General features: G+C 32.3%; 2 protein-coding genes and 1 pseudogene across 3 annotated transcripts; all 3 read right to left on the reverse strand.

Annotated features, from left to right (window-relative positions):
- Positions 1-1,052: 1,052 nt before the first annotated feature.
- On the reverse strand, positions 1,053-10,962 carry LOC127248331 (uncharacterized). Of its 2 annotated transcripts, none has more exons than XM_051270617.1 (3): positions 10,844-10,962; positions 3,439-3,818; positions 1,053-1,543 (listed from the first exon to the last, which is right to left on the reverse strand). In XM_051270617.1, exons 2-3 carry the CDS (start codon positions 3,814-3,816, stop codon positions 1,325-1,327), a joined length of 597 nt encoding a protein of 198 aa, XP_051126574.1. In that variant the 5' UTR covers positions 3,817-3,818; positions 10,844-10,962; the 3' UTR covers positions 1,053-1,324. The 2 variants fall into 2 exon arrangements, with proteins under 2 accessions (XP_051126574.1, XP_051126573.1); XM_051270616.1 differs by having other exon boundaries at positions 3,439-3,882; positions 10,844-10,958.
- Positions 6,725-17,671, reverse strand: LOC127248251 (uncharacterized; annotated as a pseudogene).
- Positions 17,245-25,048, reverse strand: LOC127248233 (eukaryotic translation initiation factor 5B-like). The gene is made up of 12 exons (XM_051270468.1): positions 24,792-25,048; positions 21,588-24,537; positions 21,409-21,516; positions 21,227-21,327; positions 21,041-21,131; positions 20,848-20,958; positions 20,698-20,763; positions 20,173-20,232; positions 18,856-19,413; positions 18,227-18,346; positions 17,881-18,000; positions 17,245-17,796 (listed from the first exon to the last, which is right to left on the reverse strand). The coding sequence occupies exons 2-12, from the start codon at positions 24,492-24,494 to the stop codon at positions 17,731-17,733; spliced, it is 4,308 nt and encodes a 1,435-aa protein (XP_051126425.1). The 5' UTR covers positions 24,495-24,537; positions 24,792-25,048; the 3' UTR covers positions 17,245-17,730.
- Between the last annotated feature and the right edge of the window lie 363 nt (positions 25,049-25,411).

A 25,411-nucleotide genomic window follows, 5' to 3' on the forward strand; every position in this document is an offset into this window, starting at 1 on the left:
TTTAATTACTTAATTAATTACTATTAATTATCGTACTTATTCATTTAACTCTACGGTATGAACAAAAACCAAACTCCATGCCCATATTTGTATTTGAAATTGACATGAAATATAATATTAATTTGATTTTTTGTTTAAATATTATTTAATAAAAAAATAATATACCGATTTATCCATTTGCATTTAGCCGTTATTATTTTTAATATTAAAAATATTTTTATATTTGTATAATTTTTTATATAAATATTATTATATTAGTACGACAAGACACTAATAAAAATATTTTAATTATTATTTTTTTAATTTATACTAATATAATAATTAATGTTTAGAAATTAATATGAAAATAAATAGTGGACGAATGTAGTATTTTTATTAGAAATTATACAAATAAATAATATTTATTTTAGCTTGAAATGATAAAAATAAACAAATCGTTAATCAATAAATTCATTCTGTTTGAACATGATTTTAAGTTAAAAAAAATAAAAATAAATTAGTACTCTCTTAGTTGTTTTATTTTCTAATAAACTAATAAATAGTAGTTAATGAAAATTGATTTGATATTTTTGTCACTTTACTTATAAAACAAAAATAAAGAAAGATTGCATTTTTTATGGCATAAAAAATATTAATGATTTACTAATAACAAATTTTTCAAAAACTACAAAAAGTTCTATTATATAAATAGAGCCTATACATTCTTTTGAAATTAAAATTTGAATTTTGATTTAATAATAATTTGAACTGCACAGTACTAATAAATAGAAACTAAATTCCAAACGTGTTTAGTTTAGGGTTTTTCATTTATTTAATATTAGTATTGTATTTAAATAATATCTTAATATAATATTTATAAAAAAAATAATATAATTTTATTAATAATTGTGGTAATTTTGATTTGAAACACAAATCAAATACAATTTTTTTTTTTTTTTTTTGGTTATTCTGATTTGTTTTGTATTTTTGTAGGAAATCTTAAATAAAGTTTAATAAAACAACAACACCCATGTGTTAGCAGTGGAAATATTTATTAAAGCAAAACATGAGACTATACCAAGTTTAAGCAATCAATTATACACGCCAACTGTTACATCCACAGTTAGTGTACTTTCTAACAGGATGGTTTAGCTTTGTCTAATTTGCAAAGTTATTACGTTCGACTTATGCACACCAAATCCGCACTTAAAATAACTAGCGGCAACAAATTTCCACGCTATAAAAACCAAATATACGAGTTCAAAAACTCACCCCAAAACTCTGAAAACACGGCCATGTACGTATCCGAAAGAGGAATTGCGCACCGATTATGATTGTCCGACTCTTAGTGAAAGTAGTTTTCAAGAAAAGTCTTGGTTCTCTTCCTCATTCGAGTGAAAACAATGACTGCGCAAGCTAGAACCCACGGAGGAATGTAGCCGCCCGAGAAGTTGAACTTCTGCGCCCACTCCGGGGCCGAGACCTCTTTCGTAAACAGCACGATCATCGCCGTGATTGCTGCCACCCCGACTAAGATCTTCGTGATGGGATTCAGCAACGAGTCCTGCCACGTGGGAACCACGAGTTTGTGTGAAGAAGTAAGAAATAAATTTTTTTATTACACCGGATTGGTTAAAACAATCAAACAAACAAACATAAATCACAAATGGCTCGGTCACTTGAAAGAATATCAGGCGGCGTAGTAAAAAATTTACTATTACCATTACCATTACCATTACAAGCATAGTAGGATGCTATTCTAACATCGAGCCTAAAATAATAGTGTGAGATTACCATCATCGATTCCGCACTGTTCTATTTGAATTTTATTTTTCCAACTTTTTTATGATCGAGTAATTCTTATGATTCCCCGTACAAATAAAAGATATTTTTACCTTACAAAATATCACATCAAATCACTGGATAAACCGAAAAACCAAAACCAATCACAAAGGTTGTGTTCTTTTGTAGATTTTACCCCATGTTTTTACTATTCATTGTTTTTCCCTAAAAAATATCACATCAAGCAATTACTTTTCCTTTTTTATATTATACTATAAATTAATTTTACATTCAAAATATCACATCAACCTCTATTTATGTCATATCAAACAACTATTTAAATTCAACATTTTACTATTAAAAAATCCAAACCCAAAAACTAAAACCCACAAAACAAACACACCCAAAGGCTTTGTTTATTTAAGGTTTGGTTTTAGTATCCCCCTATTTATCAAAAATTTTCCCGCAAAAAATCATCGGATCAAACAGCTATTAGTCTTGTTTTTTATTTAATATATTACACAAAATGTCACATAAAAAAACATATTCATATTACATCAAAATACTAATTCAAATCAAATTTTTATTGTTATCGAACCTCAAACCTAAATCCAAACCTTAAAGAAACACATTCAAAACAATTCTCGATCAAGTTACAAAGTTTCAGCAGGAGCCAAAATACTTAATCGGGCAAGTTCAACATCACAAAGGAGACTCGAAATCAACAAACAAGAATCAAAACTTACATCAGACTAACTTCTTGTGTTACAGCAGTTAAAGATCTAAAATGCACTTTAAAATAGCTTCCCTAAAAACTTGGATCGAATTCACAAAAGTGTTTGTCCTACAGACCGTGAAAACTTAGTACATGAACCATAGCACACAACTCCTTTTGTTACATGAATCATTTAGGTAGACGTTTATTTAGTTTTAAAATTTTTTGAGAATAAGAAAAAGTTGAGTATCCAATTTGATGCTTTGTGAGAAAATAGATATTTAATGTTATGTTTTTTTTTGATAAAAATGAATAATGTGATGAAAAGTGCAAGAACTTTCAAAAGTGTGTATGTTAATATACCAAAAAGCATCACAAAAAGCATTCTCATGCAAACTATACATTTCCATTGTTGAATAAACATTCCGAATTTCAGCTTTCATACTACGTTAAATGTCCATTTTGCCTCGAAGTTTCCAGTTTTCTTACCCAACTTTCCAAAATTATTAACCAAACATTACAATGTATTGTGCCCTAAAATACTTTCACAATAAACACAAACAATCACACTCTTACGCTTATACTAAAATGCTTCAGTTTATATGTATTCATTCAGTTCTTCTAACAATGGCATATATTATGATGAAAAACAATTATCAAAAGTTCTGAATCTAAGAAGCTCCAACACATACATCAATGGAGATGCAAACAGATCAAGGACAAGAAAGCAACAATAGCTTCAGACGGTACTATTTTTTGTTTGTTTGTTTTTACTAAGAAACACCTTATATAAGTTCCCAATTCCATCCCGTTATCATCAATTTAACCTAATTTTCGGCGGATTGATCAATTGGAATCCCTAACTCAACGAAGAAATCACATCAAATACAGAACATTCACCTCAAACAAAAAATGAAGAGCATAATCGCAAATAAGCATCAATTTCTGCTTCTAGGTCTTACCTTGGGCTCCCCGTCGAGATACACGACGGCGCCATCTCTATACGTGAGCATCGACCGTCCGTTCCGAGGATTGAACCTGATAGGCACGCCGCGACCCGATCCAGGGGTGAAGGCGTACACCGACTTGAAGCCATACTTCTCCAGAATTTCTCTGATCTCCAGCTGGTCCTGGTCCCAGCCGCCCAGCGCCGTCGTGAATACGTCGATCGGACCCTTCCCATTCCTGTATACCTGCACCTCCGCCTCCGGAACTTTCGTTCTAACTGTTCGAGTCCGTTTCTTAGGGGAATCGGATTCCGTTGTCTTCGGTATCAGCGGCGCCGCAGCTTCTTCTTCCTCCTCCTCCTCGATTTCTCCGACCCGATCGCCGTCCGCCATCTCTGAAATCGGGTTTTGGGAATCGCTTGGCCGTTGGTTATTTGTCCGACGTTATGTGTAGTTTGACTATTGAAATTTTACAGAAGTTGCTTAAGTTTTATTTTTATTTTTATTTATTTTGTTAGGTGATGCTATGAACGCAAATCATTAAAGGTTACAAAAGTAAGTATAAATTGTAAACAATTATTATTATTAGGGGAAAAATCGGTCTAATATAACTAAAATTTATCAATTTTGGTTTCAATATAGAAAAAACTCATCAATTTTGGTCTCAATAAAACTAAAATTTATCAATTTTGGTCCCAATATAAAAAAAACACATCAATTTTAGTCCCAGTATAAACAAGTTCAATCAATTTTGGTCTATTATAAACAATTTCAATCAATTTTGGTCTCACCGTTAAAAAACTAACGGAAATTGCTGATGTGGACATGACGGATGTGACGTGGCACGGTCATGTACAATTATATACGACCATGTTGTTACATGATAATGTATATTTCAGTATATAATTATACATAGTCATGTTGTTACACGGCCATGTACAATTATACACGGCCATGTTGTTACATAACCATGTATATCAGTGTATAATTATACATGGTCATGTTGTTACACGGCCATGTACAATTATACACGGCCATGTTGTTCATGTGTATTTTAGTGTATAATTATACATGGTCATGTTGTTACACGGCCATGTACAATTATACACGGCCATGTACATTTCTATTTTAGTTTAAAATTTTATTTTTTTGTTATTTTTTTAAAAAAATTATTTTGAATTTAAAATAGTTGATATAGTTAAAATGGACAAAGTCAATAATAATTATAATATAATTAAAATTTATAAATTTTAATTCAAATATAAAAATTTATAATATATATTCTTTTGAAAGGTTTTGTCTAAAATTTTATTATTCATAAAAAAAAAATTTCTCTTACAAACATACAATTACACAACTATTTTTTAATTTTGTATATTATAGTAGTATTAAAATTAATTTATTATTTCAATACATTAATTGGATATTTGTAAGAGAATTTTTTTTTTAAATAGTAGTAGAATTTTAGACAATATCTTTCAAAAGAACATACTCGATAAATACTTATATTTGAACTAAAATTGATATATTTTCATTATATTATGATTATTATTGATTTTTTTTCCCATTTTAACTATATCAACTATTCTAAATTAAAAATAAAATAAAAAATATAAGAAAAAATTAAAATTTTAGACCGAAACAGAAAAGTACACGGCCGTATAGAATTATACATGGTCGTGTAACAACATGGTCATGTATAATTATACACTGAAATATACATGGTCATGTAACAATATGACCGTGTATATTTGTACATGGCTGTGTAACAACATGACCATGTATAATTATACACTGAAATATACGTGACCTTGTAACAACATGATCGTGTAGAATTATACATGACTGTGTAACAACATGGCCTTATACAATTATACACTGAAATATACATGGTCATGTAACAACATGATTATGTATAACTATACACTGAAATATACATAGCCCGGTAACAACATGACCGTTTATAATTGTACATGGACATGTAACAACATGACCATGTATAATTATACACTGAAATATATATGGCCATGTAACAACATGGTCGTATATAATTGTACATGACCGTGTACTTTCCAAGTCAACTGCCACATCACCTCCGTCCTGTCCACGTAAACAATTCCGTTAATTTTTTAACGGTAGGACCAAAATTGATTGAAATTGTTTATAATGAGACCAAAATTGATTGAAATTGTTTATATTGAGAATAAAATTAATGATTTTTTTATATTTGGACCAAAATTGATAAATTTTGGTTATATAGGAACCAAAATTGATGAATTTTTTATATTAAGACTAAAATTGATAAAATTTTGATTATATTGGGACTAAAATTGATTTTTTCCCTAAAACATATTATACTCTCTCTATTCTAAAATAATAATTATTTTGCCATTTCAACCAATTCCCCGATTTTTTATAAAATTACCTCTAATATTTTTACAATAATTACACAGAGACCCACTATCAATAACACTATTATTTCTTAACGTTCATCCCAACTCCTTATTGTTTTAGGACAAGGGAATAATACTTTCACATACATTTTTAAATTTGTTTAGTTAAAATAAAATTTCTTCTTAAAAAAAAATAAATTAAATACTTATTTTTAATTTTAGTTTATATCCTTCAATATTATACTTATTTTTTTTAAAAAAATACTACAAATATTAAAATATAATTAAATATAAATAAAATTAATTATGATAAATAAAATATTATATTTTTATAGAACCAATAAAATATAATTTAAATATAAATATATATATACATATAATATTAAAAAAAAAGAAATTATTTTTTTATTAGGTAGGAGGGTACAATAGTAAAATGCGAAATTTAAATAAGGTAAATTTTTAAATAAATTTTTAAAAAAAGATTTAAATAAGGTAAATTTTTAAATAAATTTAAAAAAAAATTAAAATTATGGTAAGAGATTTTAAATAAGATAAATTTTCAAATAAATTTTTAAAAAAAAGTTAAATAAGATAAGTTTTCAAATAAATTTAAAAAAATTTAAAATTATGGTAAGAGATATTAAATAAGGTAAGTTTTCAAATAAATTTTAAAAACTTTTAAATAAGGTAAGTTTTCAAATAAATTTTAAAAAAACTAAATAAAGTAAGTAACCGTTATTAGATTTAAATAAGGTAAGTAGCCGTTATTAGATTTAAATAAGGTAAGTTTTCAAATAAATTTTAAAAAAAACTAAATAAGGTAAGTAGCCGTTATTAGATTTAAATAAGGTAAGTTTTCAAATAAATTTTTAAAAAAGCTAAATAAGGTAAGTAGCCGTTATTATAATTAAATAAGGTAAGTTTTCAAATAAATTTAAAAAAAGCTAAATAAGGTAAGTAACCGTTATTATAATTAAATAAGATAAGTTTTCAAATAAATTTTAAAAAAAGCTAAATAAGGTAAGTAGCCGTTATTGTATTTATATAAGGTAAGTTTTCAAATAAATTTAAAAAAAACTAAATAAGGTAAGTAGCCGTTATTATAATTATATAAGGTAAGTAGCTGTTAACCCATACATTATAAATATTCATGATTTGGGTGGAGGGGCTGCAATGCAATGGGGTACAAGTTGGTCTTGGAGCAGGGCAGGGGTGGGGTGTGGGAGTACGAAGAGGTGGGGGTGGGGTACGAGTTGGCCTTGGAGCAGGGCAGGGCAGGGGTGGGGGTGGGGAGGAATGAATTACGAAGAGGTGGGGGTGGGGTACGAGTTGGCCTTGGAGCAGGCAGGGGGGGGTGGGGGTGGGGAGGAATGAATTACAAAGAGGCAGGGGTGGGGTACGAGTTGGCCTTGGAGCAGGGCAAGGCAGGGGTGGGGAGGAATGAATTACGAAGAGGTGGGGGTGGGGCTGCTTACAGGACAGGGCGAGGGTCAAGTGTTCTTGGATCTCGATCGAAGCAATCTTGGTGAGTCATTTCTGATTCTTTTAATTCTCCATGTACTGCCCTTATGCGAGTTTGAGTTCTTACGATTGCTTATCATTTTGCATCGATCGATCCTTCCTGTTTTAAGATCAAGAAGCTGCTTTGGCTGTTCCGGAAACCATAAATGGTAATTTGAATTTCAATCTCTTCTTTTTGTGATTTAATATATTACTCAAGATTTTAATATGAAAGTTTGTTTATCTTGATTGACTAATTAGACCATACATACCTCATTTGAAATCATGTAATTTCTTAAGTTATTCGGTATTATTATTCTTCAACTTGTTGATATATTATTGTTCATTATGTTCTAGGCTATTAGATGCACAAGGTAACGCGAGGATCCGCGAATATCCTTCGAACTCGAAGGATATCCTATAACAGGGAGTGTCTCCTACCTTTTCTTTTAATTTACGCTTTAAATTTATTTTATTTTCTTGCATATCCCGGGACTTGCATGCATTCATTTTGTTCCTAAATTTTATACTAACTTGTTTTTTGAGTGTTTTTATTTTGTAGGTAAAGCTTATGGGAGACGAGAGGATCGGCGAATATCCTTCGAACTCGAAGGATATCCCATAATAGGGAGTATCTCCTACTTTTTCTTTTAATTTACGCCTTAAATTTATTTTATTTTCTTGCATATCCCGGGACTTGCATGCATTAATTTTGTTCCTAAATTTTGTACTAACTTGTTTTTTAAGTGTTTTTATTTTGTAGGTAAAGCTTATGGGAGACGAGAGGATCGGCGAATATCCTTCGAACTCGAAGGATATCCCATAATAGGGAGTATCTCCTACTTTTTCTTTTAATTTACGCTTTCCATTTATTTTATTTTCTTGCATATCCCGGGACTTGCATGCATTAATTTTGTTCCTAAATTTTATACTAACTTGTTTTTTAAGTGTTTTTATTTTGTAGGTAAACCTTATGGGAGACGAGAGGATCGGCGAATATCCTTCGAACTCGAAGGATATCCCATAATAGGGAGTATCTCCTACTTTTTCTTTTAATTTACGCTTTTCATATATTTTATTTTCTTGCATATCCCGGGACTTGCATGCATTAATTTTGTTCCTAAATTTTATACTAACTTGTTTTTTAAGTGTTTTTATTTTCTAGGTAAGACTTGTGGGAGACGAGAGGATCCGCGAATATCCTTCGAACTCGAAGGATATCCCATAATATGGAGTATCTCCTACTTTTTCTTTTAATTTACGCTTTCCATTTATTTTATTTTCTTGCATATCCCGGGACTTGCATGCATTCATTTTGTTACTAAATTTTATACTAACTTTTGTTTTGAGTGTTTTTATTTTGTAGGTAAAGCTTATGGGAGACGAGAGGATCCGCGAATATCCTTCGAACTCGAAGGATATCCCATAATAGGGAGTATCTCCTACTTTTTCTTTTAATTTACGCTTTCCATTTATTTTTTTTCTTGCATATCCCGGGACTTGCATGCATTCATTTTGTTCCTAAATTTTATATTAACTTGTTTGTTTGAGTGTTTTTATTTTGTAGGTAAAGCTTATGGGAGACGAGAGGATCGGCGAATATCCTTCGAACTCGAAGGATATCCCATAATAGGGAGTATCTCCTACTTTTTCTCTTAATTTACGCTTTCCATTTATTTTATTTTCTTGCATATCCCGGGACTTGCATGCATTCATTTTGTTCCTAAATTTTATACTAACTTATTTTTTAAGTGTTTTTATTTTGTAGGTAAAGCTACGGGGGATGAGATGAGCCGCAAATATAATTCGAACCCTATTTCAAACCCAAGGTAAATGGTTTTAAATTTTTTTTATTTTTTCCTATGCATACATATACTAATATCTATTCTAAATATTTTTAGATGCATACGAGAGGGAGGGTCGGATGATCGGACGACCGAATACATCATAGGGAGTAATTCGTCCATTTTCTTTTACATTTATGCATTTAATTTAATTTAACATTATGTATATAGAAATAGATTTATTTTTACGTCCGTCCCGGGACATGCATGCATTAATTTTGTTCCAAAATTTTATACTAACTTATTTTTTAAGTGTTTTTATTTTCTAGGTAAAGCTTATCGGAGACGAGGGGATCCGCAAAGATCCTTCGATCTCGATTTAAAATCCAAGGTAAGTGATTTTAATATTATTTTGTTGTTTCCTATACATATATACTAATATCTATTCTAAATCTTTTTAGATGCATACAAGAGGGAGTGGCCGGATGATCGGACGACCGAATAGATCATAGGGAGTAATTCGTCCCTTTCCTTTTACATTTATGCATTTAATTTAATTTAGCATTATGCATATAGAAATAGATTTATTTTTACGTCGGTCCCGGGACATGCATGCATTCATTTTGTTTCTATATTTTATACTAACTTATTTTTTTAAGTGTTTTTAATTTGTAGGTAAAGCTTATGTGGAGACGAGGGGATCCACAAAGATCCTTCGATCTCGATTTCAAATCCAAGGTAAGTGATTTTAATATTATTTTGTTGTTTCCTATACATATATATTAATATCTATTCTAAATCTTTTTAGATGCATACGAGAGGAAGTGGCCGGATGATCGGACGACCGAATAGATCATAGGGAGTAATTCGTCTATTCCCTTTTACATTTATGCATTTAATTTAATTTAGCATTATGCATATAGAAATAGATTTATTTTTACGTCCCGGGACATGCATGCATTAATTTTAGCGTTATGTATATAAAAATAGATTTATTTTTACATCTCGGGACATCTATGCATTAATTTTATTTCTAAATTTTATACTAACTTATCTTTTAGTGTTTTTAGTTTGTAGGTAAAGCTTATAGGGAGATTAGAGTATCCGCAAAGATCCTTCGATCTCGATTTCAAATAAATGGTTTTAATATAATTTTGTTGTTTCCTATGCACATATATTAATATCTATTTGAAATCTTCTTAGATGCATACGAGAGAGAATGGTCGGATGATCCACCGAACATATAATAGGGAGTATTTCATTCTTTTTCATTTACATGTATGTTTTGCATTTATTCTAGCTTCTTGCATATAGTAATAGAATCGTGTTTATGTCCCGGGACTTGTATGCATTAATTTTTTTTAAATTCTTAATTATCAATAAACATATTTTTTCCTAAGTATGTCAATTTAGACTAATATAACTTATTTTCTAGTTAAAAAAAAAAAAAACACAAAATTTAATTAAAACTTAATATAAAAAATGTGGGCTGGCCTGGCCCGGTATAATTTGAAACCGGATCATGCCTTGGTTTGGGTTTTCAAGCCCAATCCAGAATCAGGCCGGGCCTATTAGGCTTGAATTTTAAAACAACCAAAGACAAACCAAAAGATATTACTCTGTCCCTCGCAAAAAATGCACTTATTTTTTGCGTGTCGGAGTGAGTAACATCAGCCTGAAATTGCCACATTTTTTTTTTGCTAAATATGATGTCTACTTTCTCAAATTATAGAAGCAACATACCTTAAAATTTGAATCTACTGATATGCTGAAGAATCAACTTGACTTCGACGGGCCTATGCTCCAACAGCCAGTTGGGATCCTCGGTAGTTTCCGGTTGCAAATCCAAGTGATGGGCACCTACCAACCAACCAAGACAATAATATGAATGTAATTTGCACATAATTAAACACCATACATGCTGACACTTAACTTTCAACACGACGTAAATGTTGAACTCTCGTAATCTCTCCTTAATGTTAGTAGCTCACTTGCTAACTACCCAAACTACTAAGTTCATCTGTGTAAACTTATAATTACACTCAAATACACCACTGAACTCTACATGCATAAAAGCATGGAAATAAGACACCTCTCAAACTCCTATTTCACCAGAAGATTTATTTTATTGCATAATATTTATTGAAACAACGGTAAAAGCAAAATAATGATGTTTAATTAGGGCAGCAAAGATTGAAATATGGTTCTAGTGCAGTTACCTTTTTATGTTACAAGAGCTACAATGGTTTCGGATACATACTCCAAAACACTGCAACAATATCATCAGTTTTATCAAGAATCAGTAGTCGATGACTATTATACATACACAGATAAACAACAAAGATTTTACCTGCCGCCGCTCTAGGAGTCCAATAGCCCATTGGAGAAAATGATATTGCTTCCAAAGTTTCCAAGGAATTTCTTGAATCCCTTTATTATTGAAAAAATTGAAAGAAAAAAAAAAAAAGAGTTAATCACTTTTGAAGTCCCTCGTGTGACACTATAGCCTATAGTACTTAAAAAAGTAACAATATAATCCTTGTGTTTGAAATTTGTCATTTTCTCTATTCACTGGTATGTTGGCTAACAAGGAAAATCACATTAGAAGAGCACATATAATTATATACATACATATATATATATATATGCACATACATGTCCACCAAATTCAGTAGTTATCCAGTTAGGTCTGGGCTTGACATGATAACTCTCAAAACACCACTCTACCATGGAAGAGTAGTTATAGTCGTATGTTGGAAACATGCTACCATTCCTGCTACTAGACATAGGCATTACCATCTCGGTGCAGGCCTACAAATTTAAGCAAACAATTACTTTTAAGTTATACAAGAATGTGCACATGAAGTGAGAAAACATTAGCAAAGTCACATCTGCCAATTCCACCCCCTCATACCATGAGGGTCATCATCCACATCGAAGCAATCAACTCTACCAGTGTAATTGTAATAAACGCTAACTCCAACGAATATGCGCTTCAAGACATCAATCCCATTGAGAAATTCATCAATCTTCCTACATACCTGACCGAGGGAAAGGCTTTGGTGAGCAATTAGACAACGTATTGTTTATTAAAACCATTGCCCGTTATGTAATGGTTAAGGAAAAAACAATGTACCCAAAACACCATTTCACAAATCTTTCAAAATCACTTAAATCATTCACTCAAAATTGTTAAATTATCACTTGGAAAGGTTGGAGGAAACTTAAAATGCTTCATCACTTAATCCTTCTACATTCTACTCTTACCTCCGAAAACCTCAAAATTCAAAATAAGAATCCCATGGAATAGTTAAAATGTTAGCAAATAAAGCCTTAATAGAAAAATATCAACGGTAGATGTTTGAAACATAATAAATAATTTATGTGATCAAATGAATTTCTAACCTTAAATATAAAAAAAATCAAGAAAACATGTTGTAATAGTTGAAACCAATCAATCTAGTACATATTAAATTGGTTAAAGAAGAAATAAAAATAAAAAATTTTAAAAAATAAAAATCAAGAAGTAACTATTTTAATTGTACCGAAATGAAGATGAAAACACACACACACACACACACAAAAAAAGTAATTTGGTGACTCAATTCGATCGGATTGATCTACGCTAGGGGTAGCCATGCCAAATATTTTCACTAGTATTTTCGTTAAATGCAAAACCCCAGCAGTGTCCGAGTGGTTGGGCGTACATTACTCTCTAGGCTTTAGCTTGGAGCTTCACAACACAACATTTATAAGCAATTAGAAGCAAAAACGAAAACTTGGAAAGCACTTGTCAGCATAAATATTTGGTGGAAGCACAAAAACATATTGTTTGATCCCATACCAAATGGTGTCATAATGATGGAATATCAAATAACAAACTAAACAGACAATCAAACCTCATTTCCAGGCAACGGCATTAGAAAGTCCGACGGGTATGGATAGTTTGCCATTGCCAAATAACTATAAGTGACTCCAGCCAGTCATAAAGATCATCAACACTCTTTAGTTTCCTGCCAATTCAACTTCATTCACAAATTCCACAAAGATAGCTACAGCGAAGAAACCTCCTAACCAGGTACTAATGAACTTATTTCAAGAAAACGATTTGAACTAGAAAATGTAGTTCATACATCCTTACCTGCAAAAACCAAAAGCTTCAGTCAAATAAGAAAGCCCATTACTTTTCTGTGCCTCGGTTTCTATTGCATCCCATGATTCTTTTATAGTATTAAAGCAGCTAACACTCTCACGCTGCCGAGGAAAGAATCAAACAGTACTCCAGAAGAAGAGCCTATTCAAATCTAAGAAAAATATAACAAGCAAAAGTAAAGGCATACTCTGAAGCCATTAGAGACAATATCGTAAAATGTCTCCGAAGGCACAACATCCTCAAATTGAAGCACTGGCGCAATGTGGGGATACTTCAGCCTCATCCACGCAGACAACACTATGTCAAAGACTCATCATGTAGGCAATAAACTTACAAAATAAATAAAAAAACAAATGACTGTAAATTATAGTCTAAAGCCGAAAAACAGAAAAGGAATTGCACATACTTCCACCTTATGATCCACCAAAAAGCACGACAGGACAAGCTTGGGCAGACAAATTCCTCTTCTAGTCAGTGATCAACACAGCAAAATCAGCAAGGGCTTGCTCAGCTGTTAAATGAGCTAGCGTGGTTACATTCTTATAGGCCACCTCCTTACTGCCATACGGCATCGACTCTCCATAGTACCTATGCTGTCAATACAGAGCATTCTGATCTTACCAAAAGCATTGCCAATTTTACCCTAATTCCTCAGTAACAAGAAATTATTTATAACCTCTCAAGCAGCCATTACAATGTCCGCTTCTTGAGTGTATGTTTGCAATCAATAAGAAACTAAAATGGAAATATTCTCTTCCAATGGGTGTGAAAGCGTAATGTTACCACAAACACATATGCGATGCACAAATTTTCAATTCAACGAAACCGTACGAAATTTCATTCCTACACAATCCGAATTTGCGAAATAAAGATACATAACAGAAACAGGATTACCTCGGGAAAGACGACCATGGCACGAAAACGAGGAGCGATCTCCCACAGGAAGCCGGTATTGGAAGCGAACCATTCGATGTCGCCTTCATTCCTGCAGTATAAAAAGATCACACCATTGTCGAGTACTGAGCAGAGACCGAGAACGCTCTCTCTCTCTTTATAGTACTTTTTATTATTATTATTATTATTATTATTATTATTATTATTTTATAAAGTATTTATTAATTGATTAATTAAAAATAAAAATAAAAAATTGATTAATTTATGCATTATTTAAACTATCTTATACTAGTATAAGGAAATAAAATTTATTTTAAAAGTTTTTTTTATTATTTTAAAATCACTGTTAGGGATGCTTTATTGACTGAGAAAATGAAATATATTTATTTTTGTTATTTGATTGAAATTGAGAATCCATAAATAAATTATTTTTTATTTTCTACTTTCAATGTATTCTATATGTCAAAAATGAAAAGAATTAACACAGGAGTAAAAAAAACATAAAAATAAAAATATCATCTTCGTTATATATCAAAAATAATTTTCGAATGTTTCTAGCCGTAGAAACATATATAAATGTCAAAATACCTTATAAATTGTATTGGAAAAATACAAAAAGATTTAGTACATAAGATCATTAACTTTTTTTTGTTATGGTAATAGTATATAATTTAATTTTTTTTATAAACTAAGTAATAGTATATAATTTAATTTTTTTTATAAACTAAGGTATTTTGGTATATGAAAATTACCATATACTATTTAATTGGTATTCGATATGTTAATATATACCGATGATTCGGTATGTTGATATCAAATTTAGTATTTTGGCATGAAACAAATATGTACATATTATATATATATATATTAAATAAATGATCATTTATTTATTTATTTATATTTTTTTCGTTGAATTTTTTTTTTACTATCTAAAAAATATCGAAGATGTCAAATTAGTATATTATTATCATCGTATCGAAATTAACTTAAATAGTATTTTGATATAATATTTTATAAAAAAAAATAATATATTTTCAATAAAAACTGTGCTAAAAAAAAAAAAAAAAAGTCTATTTTGATATTTGTTTCACCTTTAGATGTATTAATATTATTTATATCTTAATTCATTATTATTATATCAATTTTGGTCCCACCGTTAAAAAGCTAACGGAAATTGCTGACGTGAACATGACGGAGGTGACGTGGCAGTCGACCTGGAAAGTACACGGCCATGTACAATTATACACGGCCATGTTGTTACGTGTATAATTATACATGGCCATGTTGTTACACGGCCGTTTATAATTATATATGGTCACGTACATTTCTATTTTAGTTTAAAATTTTATTTTTTTATTATTTTTTTTAAAAAAAAATTATTTTGAATTTAAAATAGTTGATATAGTTAAAATTGACAAAATCAATAGTAATTATAATATAATTAAAATTTATCAATTTTAATTCAAATATAAAAATTTATAAGATATATATTTTTGAAATATTTTGTCTAAAATTTTATTATTCATAAAAAAAAAAAAAAAAAAAATTACAAACATCCCATTACACAATTATTTTTTAATTTTGTATATTATAGTAGTATTAAAAAAAATTATTATTTCAATACATTAATTGAATGGTTGTAAGAGAATTTTTTTTTTTTTTGGCTAAATAGTAGAATTTTAAACAAAATCTTCCAAAAGAACATACTCGATAAATACTTATATTTGAACTAAAATTGATATATTTTTTTATATTATGATTATTATTGATTTTTTTTCTTCCATTTTAACTATATCAACTATTCTAAATTCAAAAAAAAAATTAAAAAAATATAACAAAAAATTAAAATTTTAGACCGAAACAGAAAGGTACACGGCCGTATAGAATTATACATGGTCGTGTAACAACATGGTCATGTATAATTATACACTGAAATATACATTGTCATGTAACAACATGGCCGTGTATAATTGTAGATGGCTGTGTAACAACATGACCATGTATAATTATACACTGAAATATACGTGATCCTGTAACAACAGGGTCGTGTAGAATTATACATGACTGTGTAACAACATGGCCTTGTATAATTATACACTGAAATATACATGGTCATGTAACAACATGGCCGTGTAACAACATGATCATGTATAACTATACACTGAAATATACATAGCCCGGTAACAACATGACCGTTTATAATTGTACATGGACATGTAACAACATGGCCATGTATAATTATACACTGAAATATACATGGCCATGTAACAACATGGCCGTATATAATTGTACATGACCGTGTACTTTCCAAGTCAACTGCCACATCACCTCCGTCCTGTCCACGTAAACAATTCCGTTAATTTTTTAACGGTAGGACCAAAATTGATTGAAATTGTTTATAATGAGACCAAAATTGATTGAAATTGTTTATATTGAGAATAAAATTAATGATTTTATTATATTTGGACCAAAATTAATAAATTTTGATTATATAGGAACCAAAATTGATGAATTTTTTATATTAGGACTAAAATTGATAAAATTTTAATTATATTGGGACTAAAATTGATTTTTTCCCTAAAACATATTATACTCTTTCTATTCTAAAATAATAATTATTTTGCCATTTCAACCTATTCCCCGATTTTTATAAAATTACCTCTAATATTTTTACAATAATTACACAGAGACCCACTATCAATAACACTATTATTTCTTAACGTTCATCCCAGCTCCTTATTGTTTTAGGACAAGGGAATAATACTTTCACATACATTTTTAAATTTTTTTAGTTAAAATAAAATTTCTTTCTTAAAAAACAATAAATTAAATACCTATTCTTTAATTTTAGTTTATATCCTTCAATATTATACTTATTTAAAAAAAAAATACTACAAATATTAAAACTTCTTACAATGTTGAAAAGCTTAATAATAAAAAAATTAATATTTAATATAATATTTTATAAAAAATATATTTAATGTCACTTAAAAAATATCCGAAATTTCCAAAAGTTCCAAACAAGTATACCCTGAAATTTGAATCCCCAAATTTAAAGCTCCATTTTCATACATAATTTTTTTTCAAAAAATAAAAATTAAATTAAAATACCACATCAAATATTTATTTTTCCCAAATAAAAACATCACATAAAAAATAAATATATGTATGCATATATATATATATATATATAGATATACAGTCCTTAAGCCATCACATACAAATAGGAGGCTGCAAGCACCAAAGTTTAAAACCAAAAGCATTCAGAACCAACGATGAAACTCTCCAAAAACCCCCATTTCATCATGTTAGGCAGTTCAATAAAAGAATACCCAGTTCTTCCGAAAACACTAGTCGATTTTACCGTCGAAAACAGAATCAAACTCCCCGATATATTATATATATATATATATATAAAGTGCAAAACCAAAATTCTGGGAGGAATGGACATTTTCTTGTCCCATAAAAACTCCCCCACAGTAGAAGATACCTGATGATCGTGCAAGATTTAGGTGTTGGCTCATTTCAGTGTGGAAGGATTTTCAGAATTAGCGTATTGCTAAGCCCGTTCCTGCGAGAGGACTCAAGGGATCTTGAAGAGTCGTTTCAATTTGAATAGTAGTCGCTTGTCTTCGGCAGTTAAATCGTCCTGTAAATGTGTGATGTGAAGTTTAGTCGCAGTGTTGGAAGGTGGGAGTAAGACATTATGTAGATTCAGGATGTTTTGACATACCGCAAAATATTCTTTGAGAGCATCGAGTGAGGTTCTGCTGATTTTGCTCACGAGCTCATCCTCAATCTCGAAATGCCTGCCAAACATCTTCTGCTGTTCGTCGGGGTTGCTGCCGATTATCTGTGGGAAATAACATTGCAAGATTAGAGAAATGAAACAAACAAGTGATAGTTGTATAGTGTGGTTGGGTTTTCAGGTCTGTTTTTTTTCGATGAAAACTAAGCGGATTGTAAACTCTGATTGCAACTGAAAATGGTCTAATCGAACAGCGGCAATATGCATGTGGTAATTTAAGGTCGAAAACTAATAAATATACCCTGGAAGACAGCAGTCTATATTATCATACCTTAATGGCAACCTTATGGCCTTTTTTGGCAAAATCAACAGGCTTGTAATTGTTTTCAATTGAAGCAATCCGGCCAAGTTCGATGAAATCTCTTTGAGGAACACATATGGGAGTTCCGACCTGTAAGATATAGAGGATATCGAATAAAGAGATTTTAACAAAAGGAAAAAGAAATCAGTGTCCAAGTATGTATTCGGAAGCAACAAGTAAATCAAATGAAAGAAACATTTGTCGAGAATACAATAAACCTGCACAAGAGACATGTACTAAAAAATGCAAAAATGGTCTGACTAATATTTCCATTATGAGTTGTAAATCCTCAGATCATACTTCCACTTTGCGAATCAAATCAATTTAGCTACAAAATCACACAGCCATAATAAAAACATCAAAATATCACAGTAAATAATTTATGGTATACAAAAGTTAGGCTTGCTTCCATAATTTCACCTCAGAGGAATAACTAAATGACAGTCGGCGTTGACTAAGTGAATGTAATTCTCTAAAGTATAAACTTTATATATAGCATAAAAATATGTACATGGCACATAAAAAGCATTCACATTCAAGTCAATATCTTAAATGCTACTAACAGAAACTTATTGAAGTGCAGATAATAAATCAATTACCTTTGCAACGCCTTCAAGAACATCCACCCCCAAAACAATGGGATCCTTCTTATTGAACACGCAGTTAGGCATGATCTTGAGGACGCAAGGAAATACAGCTTCATCAGAAGCTTCTTTCTTCTTTTCATCCTTCAGATTTTTTATGTAGGCCTTAAATTGATCAAACAGATGATAAATGATGTCGGCAATAAAAATTTTGACGCCAAGTTCCTCGGCAAGTTCCCTAGACTCTTGGGTTACTTTGACATCAAAAGCCAAGATTGTAGCGTACTCCTTTCTCTTCTCAAGCATGACACTAGCCTTCATCACATCTTTTTTGTGTACGGGGCCTATGCTTATACCACTAACGGGTATGTTAACTTCAGGAGTCTTTAAGAACTCCAGCAAAGCTTCCAATGACCCAAGGGTGGATGCTTGAACATAAACTCCCTCCCCACTTTTGTCAATCCTACTCATGACGGAATTCATGTCCTCCATAGCTGTCTCTTTAATTTCTTCTAAATCATCGTTAGGCCTCACAACGTGCAGACTAGTGCCTGCAATTGCATGCTCAAGGCCCTGCAAAAATTAAAAAAAGGATAAAAGAGTTACCAAGCAAGGCAAGCAGGCGATAAGTCACAAGCTAATTAACTGTGAGGGTTATAATGGCTGCATCAAAATAAGCAATAGTACCACATTTATCAAGGACAAATCCATCTTAAATACACGAATAATGAGCAGTTTTACACAATTGAATATGTTAGAAGTTAAACATCATTTTGAGAAAGATCATTGATATGGTTAAATTCTACAATTATGGAATTGCTAAGATTCTATGTAAAGTTAATTATACAAGACTTTTTAAAATATAGTTCCTTTTTGATAGTGTTCAATGTTCTGGTAAGCCGTAAGAATACATAGTACATGGATTTGGTACATCTTTTAACATATTTGATAATACTAATCCTAATATATTAATCACAGAGCTAGGTGTTTGAAGCAATATAAAAATGCATGTGATTCTCTCAGAAAAATGTATGATAATTGGATGATGAAATTGTAAAGAAAACATCTTGCAAGGACATTGCCAGATCTAGTCTCCAGGTTATATCTAATGATCAATCGATTGGAAATCTACACAAAGTCTAAAATATTCCATAATAAGACTTTCTAGACCAAGATAATTGCTTCTACTATGTTCATGCCTCCATCAGTGATGCACAGATTTAGCTACACAAGGGCAATCTAGGATGCAGCGGTCTTGATTCAGTCTAGAGAGGAACTAGTGACCAATGAGCCTTCAATTTCGAGGCAAAAGGACATGTCAAAAATGATTACCTGCGCAGTGATCTTTATACCCTGAGCAGCTTTGATTTCCTTGTGATGCATATAAGCACCCTGAAATTTTTTTAAAATATATATAATTAAGTAAATAAATAAGACTGGGAAAATAATAAATATAATTTTTTTGTAGAAATAACTCAAGAAATCACTTCCCCAGTGATGCTTCATTTAATGCAATACGGAAGAAAAATTGAAGAGAAAACAGATTTTAAGTAATAATATCCATACAAAGTTTCAAAGCTTCCAAAGGTATTAGTGGGGTTTGTCAGATTTGATCGAAGAAAGCTTGTCAGCATTATACTCACCACCAAGTCATAAAATTTTCATACACTAATGTAGCCAAGGCAAAGTATATTTACATGATCAATGGCACGAAATTTGGCTGGGAAAAAGATCAGTTTTTATTTCAGAATTCAGATCTCCATCATCTGAATGAGTTGTTTTCTGTCACTGTTCACCTTTAATCTCAGATACCCTCTCATGTAAGCCTATAAACTACTAATATGATCTAACATTTACCTTGACTCGAAGCTCCTTCATTGGATGAGGTGTCAGTAGTGCTCTGATTGAGGTAACAATTGGCCCCTAGAAGAAGTATACACAGTAGAAATAGTCTGAAAATGTATTTTAGTAAGAAATCTAAACAAATATACAGTAGCCGACACTTACCTGCAAGCCACACACAACAATTTGATCTCCTTCGTGAAGCACACCATTTACTAAAACCACATCAATTGTTGTCCCATGTCCTTCAATGACTTTAACCTCCAAAACAGTACACTAGAAGAAGAAACTGAGAGTAAGCAGGTAATCTTCATTAAATTAGCTTTATCACTAACAAAGTGATGAAACAAAAGCTAACCTGCACTTTTTCGCTAAACGTAAGCCTTTCAATCATTGTCTTCTGAGCCCATTGAACCAGCAGTAGCAGCAGATCAGGGATTCCTTCACCACTATCCACCAGAATCATCATTATGGTAAGTTATAGCTATTTAGAGATTAAAAAAGTAAAAAAAAAATGGAAATAACAAACGAGCCATAAAGTCACCTAATAGCACTGGTGGGAACTATGCTGAAAGTCTCCCCCATTTCTTTGTTCTTGTAATACAACTCTGTATTAAGCCCTTGCTCCTTGAATTGTGTGATAATCTATAACCAGAAAACACTTGCATTAAACTAAGTCCAATCAGAAATGCAGAAATTAATGTTGACAAAAAAGATCAGTATGACCTGAGTGAGCCTCGTATTAAATTCTAGCTGGACATCTTTTGTTTGTTGCTTCATTGCTTTCACTATGGGTGCATTGCGGCATGTTTTCCAGCCATAGAGTCTATCCACCTGCAAAGTCAAAATGAGTAATGAAAGAGAGAATCAAGTAACTAATAAAGACATATGACAAGGAAACTTACTTTGTTCATGGCAACAATAAATTCGGTATTTCTCATCTTCAACAGATTCAACGATTCAATTGTCTGTGGTTCCAACCCATGCATAATATCAACAACTAAAATTGCAATGTCACACAGTCCTGATCCTCGAGAGCGCAAATTCGTGAAAGATTCGTGTCCAGGGGTATCAATGACCAACAGACCAGGGACATTCAGCTTAGCATCTGCTTTTAGTTCTTTTGTTCTCTCACGTATGTTCTCCGCGGGGAAATAGGTTGCTCCAATTTGTTGTGTAATTCCACCAGCCTCACCTTCTTGGACATTGGTTCGTCTTATACAGTCCAGTAACTTTGTTTTACCGGCATCAACATGGCCCATAATACAACATATTGGGGAACGGAGATTCTGGTCACCCTTGTTGGAAGAATCATCTGGTTTTCTTGTTTCCTCTTTAACTTGAATATCTTTTTTATTCGCCTTGTCAGAGACTTCAGCCTCAGGGGTTCTCTTTTTGACATTCTCAGATTTCTGCGGAATTCGCGATTCAGCTTTTTCAATCAAACTGCTGGGCTTGGCAGAAACAGAAGATGCATCACCATTTTTAGTTGAAGTCTTTGAGTTTTTAATGTCCTTGTTACGCAAAGTTTCAGGCCCTGAATCAGCTTCTTCATCATCAAAACCACTTTTCCCAGGCAATTTCAGGTCAGCATCATCCCAACTTTTTGCATCCCAGTCTTCATCATCTTCCTCATCGTCAATAGCATTCTCTTCAGTAACCTCACTTTTTTCCTTCACACTCAATGACTCCACTTCATCAACACTCTCAGCTTTCTCAGGTTCCTCGGTTTCTAGAGCATCCAACTCTGATGTAGTGTCTGGCCAACTTTCATTCGAAACTGTGCTTTCAACAGATTCTAAAGTTGCTGCTCCATTAGTTTGAGGTTGCGGTTTGGACTTCTTCTTCTGATATATAGGTTTTTTAGCAGGTGCATGAGCAGCTTCTCCAGCAGGCAACTGCAATCCCCCAGCGTTAGCTAAGATTTGCTTCCTCATGGCCTCCAACCTACGAGCTTCTTCCTTCTGCCTCCCAGTCAGAAGTTTCCCCTCCTGCTTTTTCTTCTGCAGCTTTTCCTTCTCTCTTTCTTTCTTTAGCCGTTTTCTCTCTTCTGCTAACCTTTCCAATTCTTCCTGCCGATGCCTTTCCTCCTCTTCTTTTCTCAACCTCTCCTCTTCTTCTTGCTTTTTCTTCTCTTCAGCTTCCTTAAGTCTGGCAAGTCTCTCTTGCATCTCCCTAACATGCTTTGGAACCTTTTTACCTGCTGCTACTTTAGCATTTGCCTCATTGTTTAATTCTTCCGTCTTTTCTTCTGATACAGCTCCTTTTTTCTCTTTCTCTTTCTCCTTCTTCTTTTTCTTCTTCTTGGATGCTGCAGGTTCAGCTGGTCCTCCTTCAGCTTCCTTATCACCAGCAGCCTCTTCTAGCTCAGACTGATTCTGTGGCTTTTCCTGAGGAGGTACAGCTGGAGTGGCAACTGGAGCAGGACCTTGTTTTGAAGCAGCTGGTGTAGTAGTACCAAGTTCAGCTAAAATTTGATCAATGTCATCATCCCCTTGACCAGTTTTACCAGCCTTCTTTTTCTTCTTTTTGTTCTTTGAATTCCCGGGCACATCTTGAGTAATCTGTTTAGTAGTGTTAGATTCATCATGATGTTGATCAGGCTTGGCAACATCAGAGGATGTAAAATCATCCTCAATATCCTCCACTGCAGTATCAACACTTGTAACTTTCTTTTTAGATGGCTTCTTTTTGCCTGAAAATTTAATGGCGGACAAATCTTCCTCTTTATCATCACCAGGTGCATCCTCATCATTTTCTTCATCAAGCACCGAATATTCAGAACTCTTCTTCAATCCCTTTGATGATAACTTCTTCTTCTTCTTTCCAGTAAAAGATATTTCAGCCTCGTCTTCTTCTTTGGCACTCTCATCCTCATTCTCTTCTTCTCCATCAAGTAAGTCAAATGCAGAAGAAATTTTGGCACCACTCTTCTTATTTTTTGAAGGCTTCTTTTTCCCAGAAAACACAACTTCATCTTCCTCCTTGGAATTCTCATTCCTTTCACTGCTCTCTTCTTCCCCATCCAGGGCATCAAATGCAGAAGAAAAGTTGCCACCAGTCTTCTTTTTCTTTGAAGGCTTCTTTTTCCCAGAAAATGCAATTTCATCGCTCTCCTTGGAACTCCCATCCTTATTCTCTTCCTCTCCATCAAGTACGTCAAATGCAGAAGAAAAGTTCACACCACCCTTCTTATTCTTCGAAGATTTCTTTTTCCCAGAAAATGCAACTTCATCCTCCTCTTCGGCACTCTCGTCGTTGTCTTCCTTCTCTTCCACTTCGTCAAGCAAATCAAATGCAGAAGCGAAATTGCCACCACTCTTCTTATTCTTTCCAGGCTTCTTTTTCCCAGAAAACATAACCCCGGGCTCACTTATTCCTTCATCTTCCCAGTCATCATCATCTTTACTTCCATCATCATCTTCTTCTTCTTCATCTTCTCCCAATAACCCAAAATTAGAACCAGTAAGTGCACTACTGCTGCTCTTTTTACCCTTTCCCTTCTTTTTACCTGCAAACACCACTGGTACGTCCTCCTGCTCTTCCTCTTCCCTCAAAAATTCATTATCCCCAATTTCACTGTCATCATCCTTCAACTGTGTTTTCTTTGAAGCCCCTTTCTTACCCTTCTTTTTGTTGTTACCCCCGACAACAGCCTTCTCTTCGGGAACAGCAGCTTCCTCTGATAACTCAGTTCCAACAGAGTACTCATCGTCGGCAATCACAAACGCCTTCTTCTTTGATTTCCCACCAACACCTCCGGCCGCAGGGCCGCCCTCCTCGTCGCGAACCGTCGGCTTCTTTCTCCCCATTACTCAGATTTCGACAAATAAACCTACTCCAGTTCAACAACTCCTGAAAACACACAATAATCCCAAATCCAAAATCAGTCCCCCAACTAACAATCACAAAACAAACAAAACAAGCACTCCCCATCCAAACACGAACAAATAAAAACAAAAATAAAAATAACCAATTCTTCAAAAAAAAAAAAAAAAACAATCGACACAAAAAATGTAAAATAACAAACAACAAAAAACTGCACACACAATCAAAAGCAACACCGTATTTTATGATATAAATAACAAGGGGTCCGGGCGAGTATTCACCTGCGACAATGCTCACACAACAATCTGAATCCCAATCGAAACCGAGGCAATAATTGATTCACGTCCGCAGAATCTTAATCCGGAGGAGAATAAGGTTAGAAACGCCTGGAAAAATCGGCGTCCCGTGCGAGTTAGTGCGCCGCCGCCTTGAGGTGGTCGATGAGCTTAAAGATCGTCGTCAATTCGCCACTGTAAAAGAGTGCAATATGTTTGTTTGTAAAATGTATTTGGGGGTGTTTTTATTTGTGTTTCCAGAAGATTTTGGTGATTTTTCTAATTGAGATTTTGATAACTATTCTTTAAAATAGTATATAATAATGAATTCCGTAGTAAGGATACGTGAACGAGTTTTTTTTTTTTTTTAATTATAGGGTTCGTTTCTCTGAGTCACTGAGTGTGAATTTTGGATTTAAATTATAAAAGTTATTTAACCTAATATAAATAAATATTAATATAATATCGTAAAATTATTTTTTAATATTAAAATAAAAAATAAAAATAAATATTTAATTAATATTTTTAAAAAAATAGTTGAATAATAAACAAATTTCATGTTGGGCTGGTGCGGATCAGTCGTGTTTGGCCCAATATGATTTGTTGAATAAAATCTTAATTTAAGT

Source organism: Andrographis paniculata, unplaced genomic scaffold (assembly GCF_009805555.1).
Source record: "Andrographis paniculata isolate CXL003 unplaced genomic scaffold, ASM980555v1 Contig33END, whole genome shotgun sequence".
NCBI lineage: Eukaryota > Viridiplantae > Streptophyta > Magnoliopsida > Lamiales > Acanthaceae > Andrographis > Andrographis paniculata.

Coding starts and splice junctions, on each gene's coding strand:
- LOC127248331 (XM_051270617.1), bottom strand. CDS start 3,816: ATGGCGGACGGCGATCGGGTCGGAGAAATCGAGGAGGAGGAGGAAGAA. Junction 1,544..3,438: donor ATCTCGACGGGGAGCCCAAG/GTAAGACCTAGA, acceptor CCCACGTGGCAG/GACTCGTTGCTGAATCCCAT.
- LOC127248233 (XM_051270468.1), bottom strand. CDS start 24,494: ATGGGGAGAAAGAAGCCGACGGTTCGCGACGAGGAGGGCGGCCCTGCG. Junction 20,764..20,847: donor TTGTTGTGTGTGGCTTGCAG/GTAAGTGTCGGC, acceptor TACTTCTTCTAG/GGGCCAATTGTTACCTCAAT. Junction 18,001..18,226: donor GCCATAAGGTTGCCATTAAG/GTATGATAATAT, acceptor TATTTCCCACAG/ATAATCGGCAGCAACCCCGA.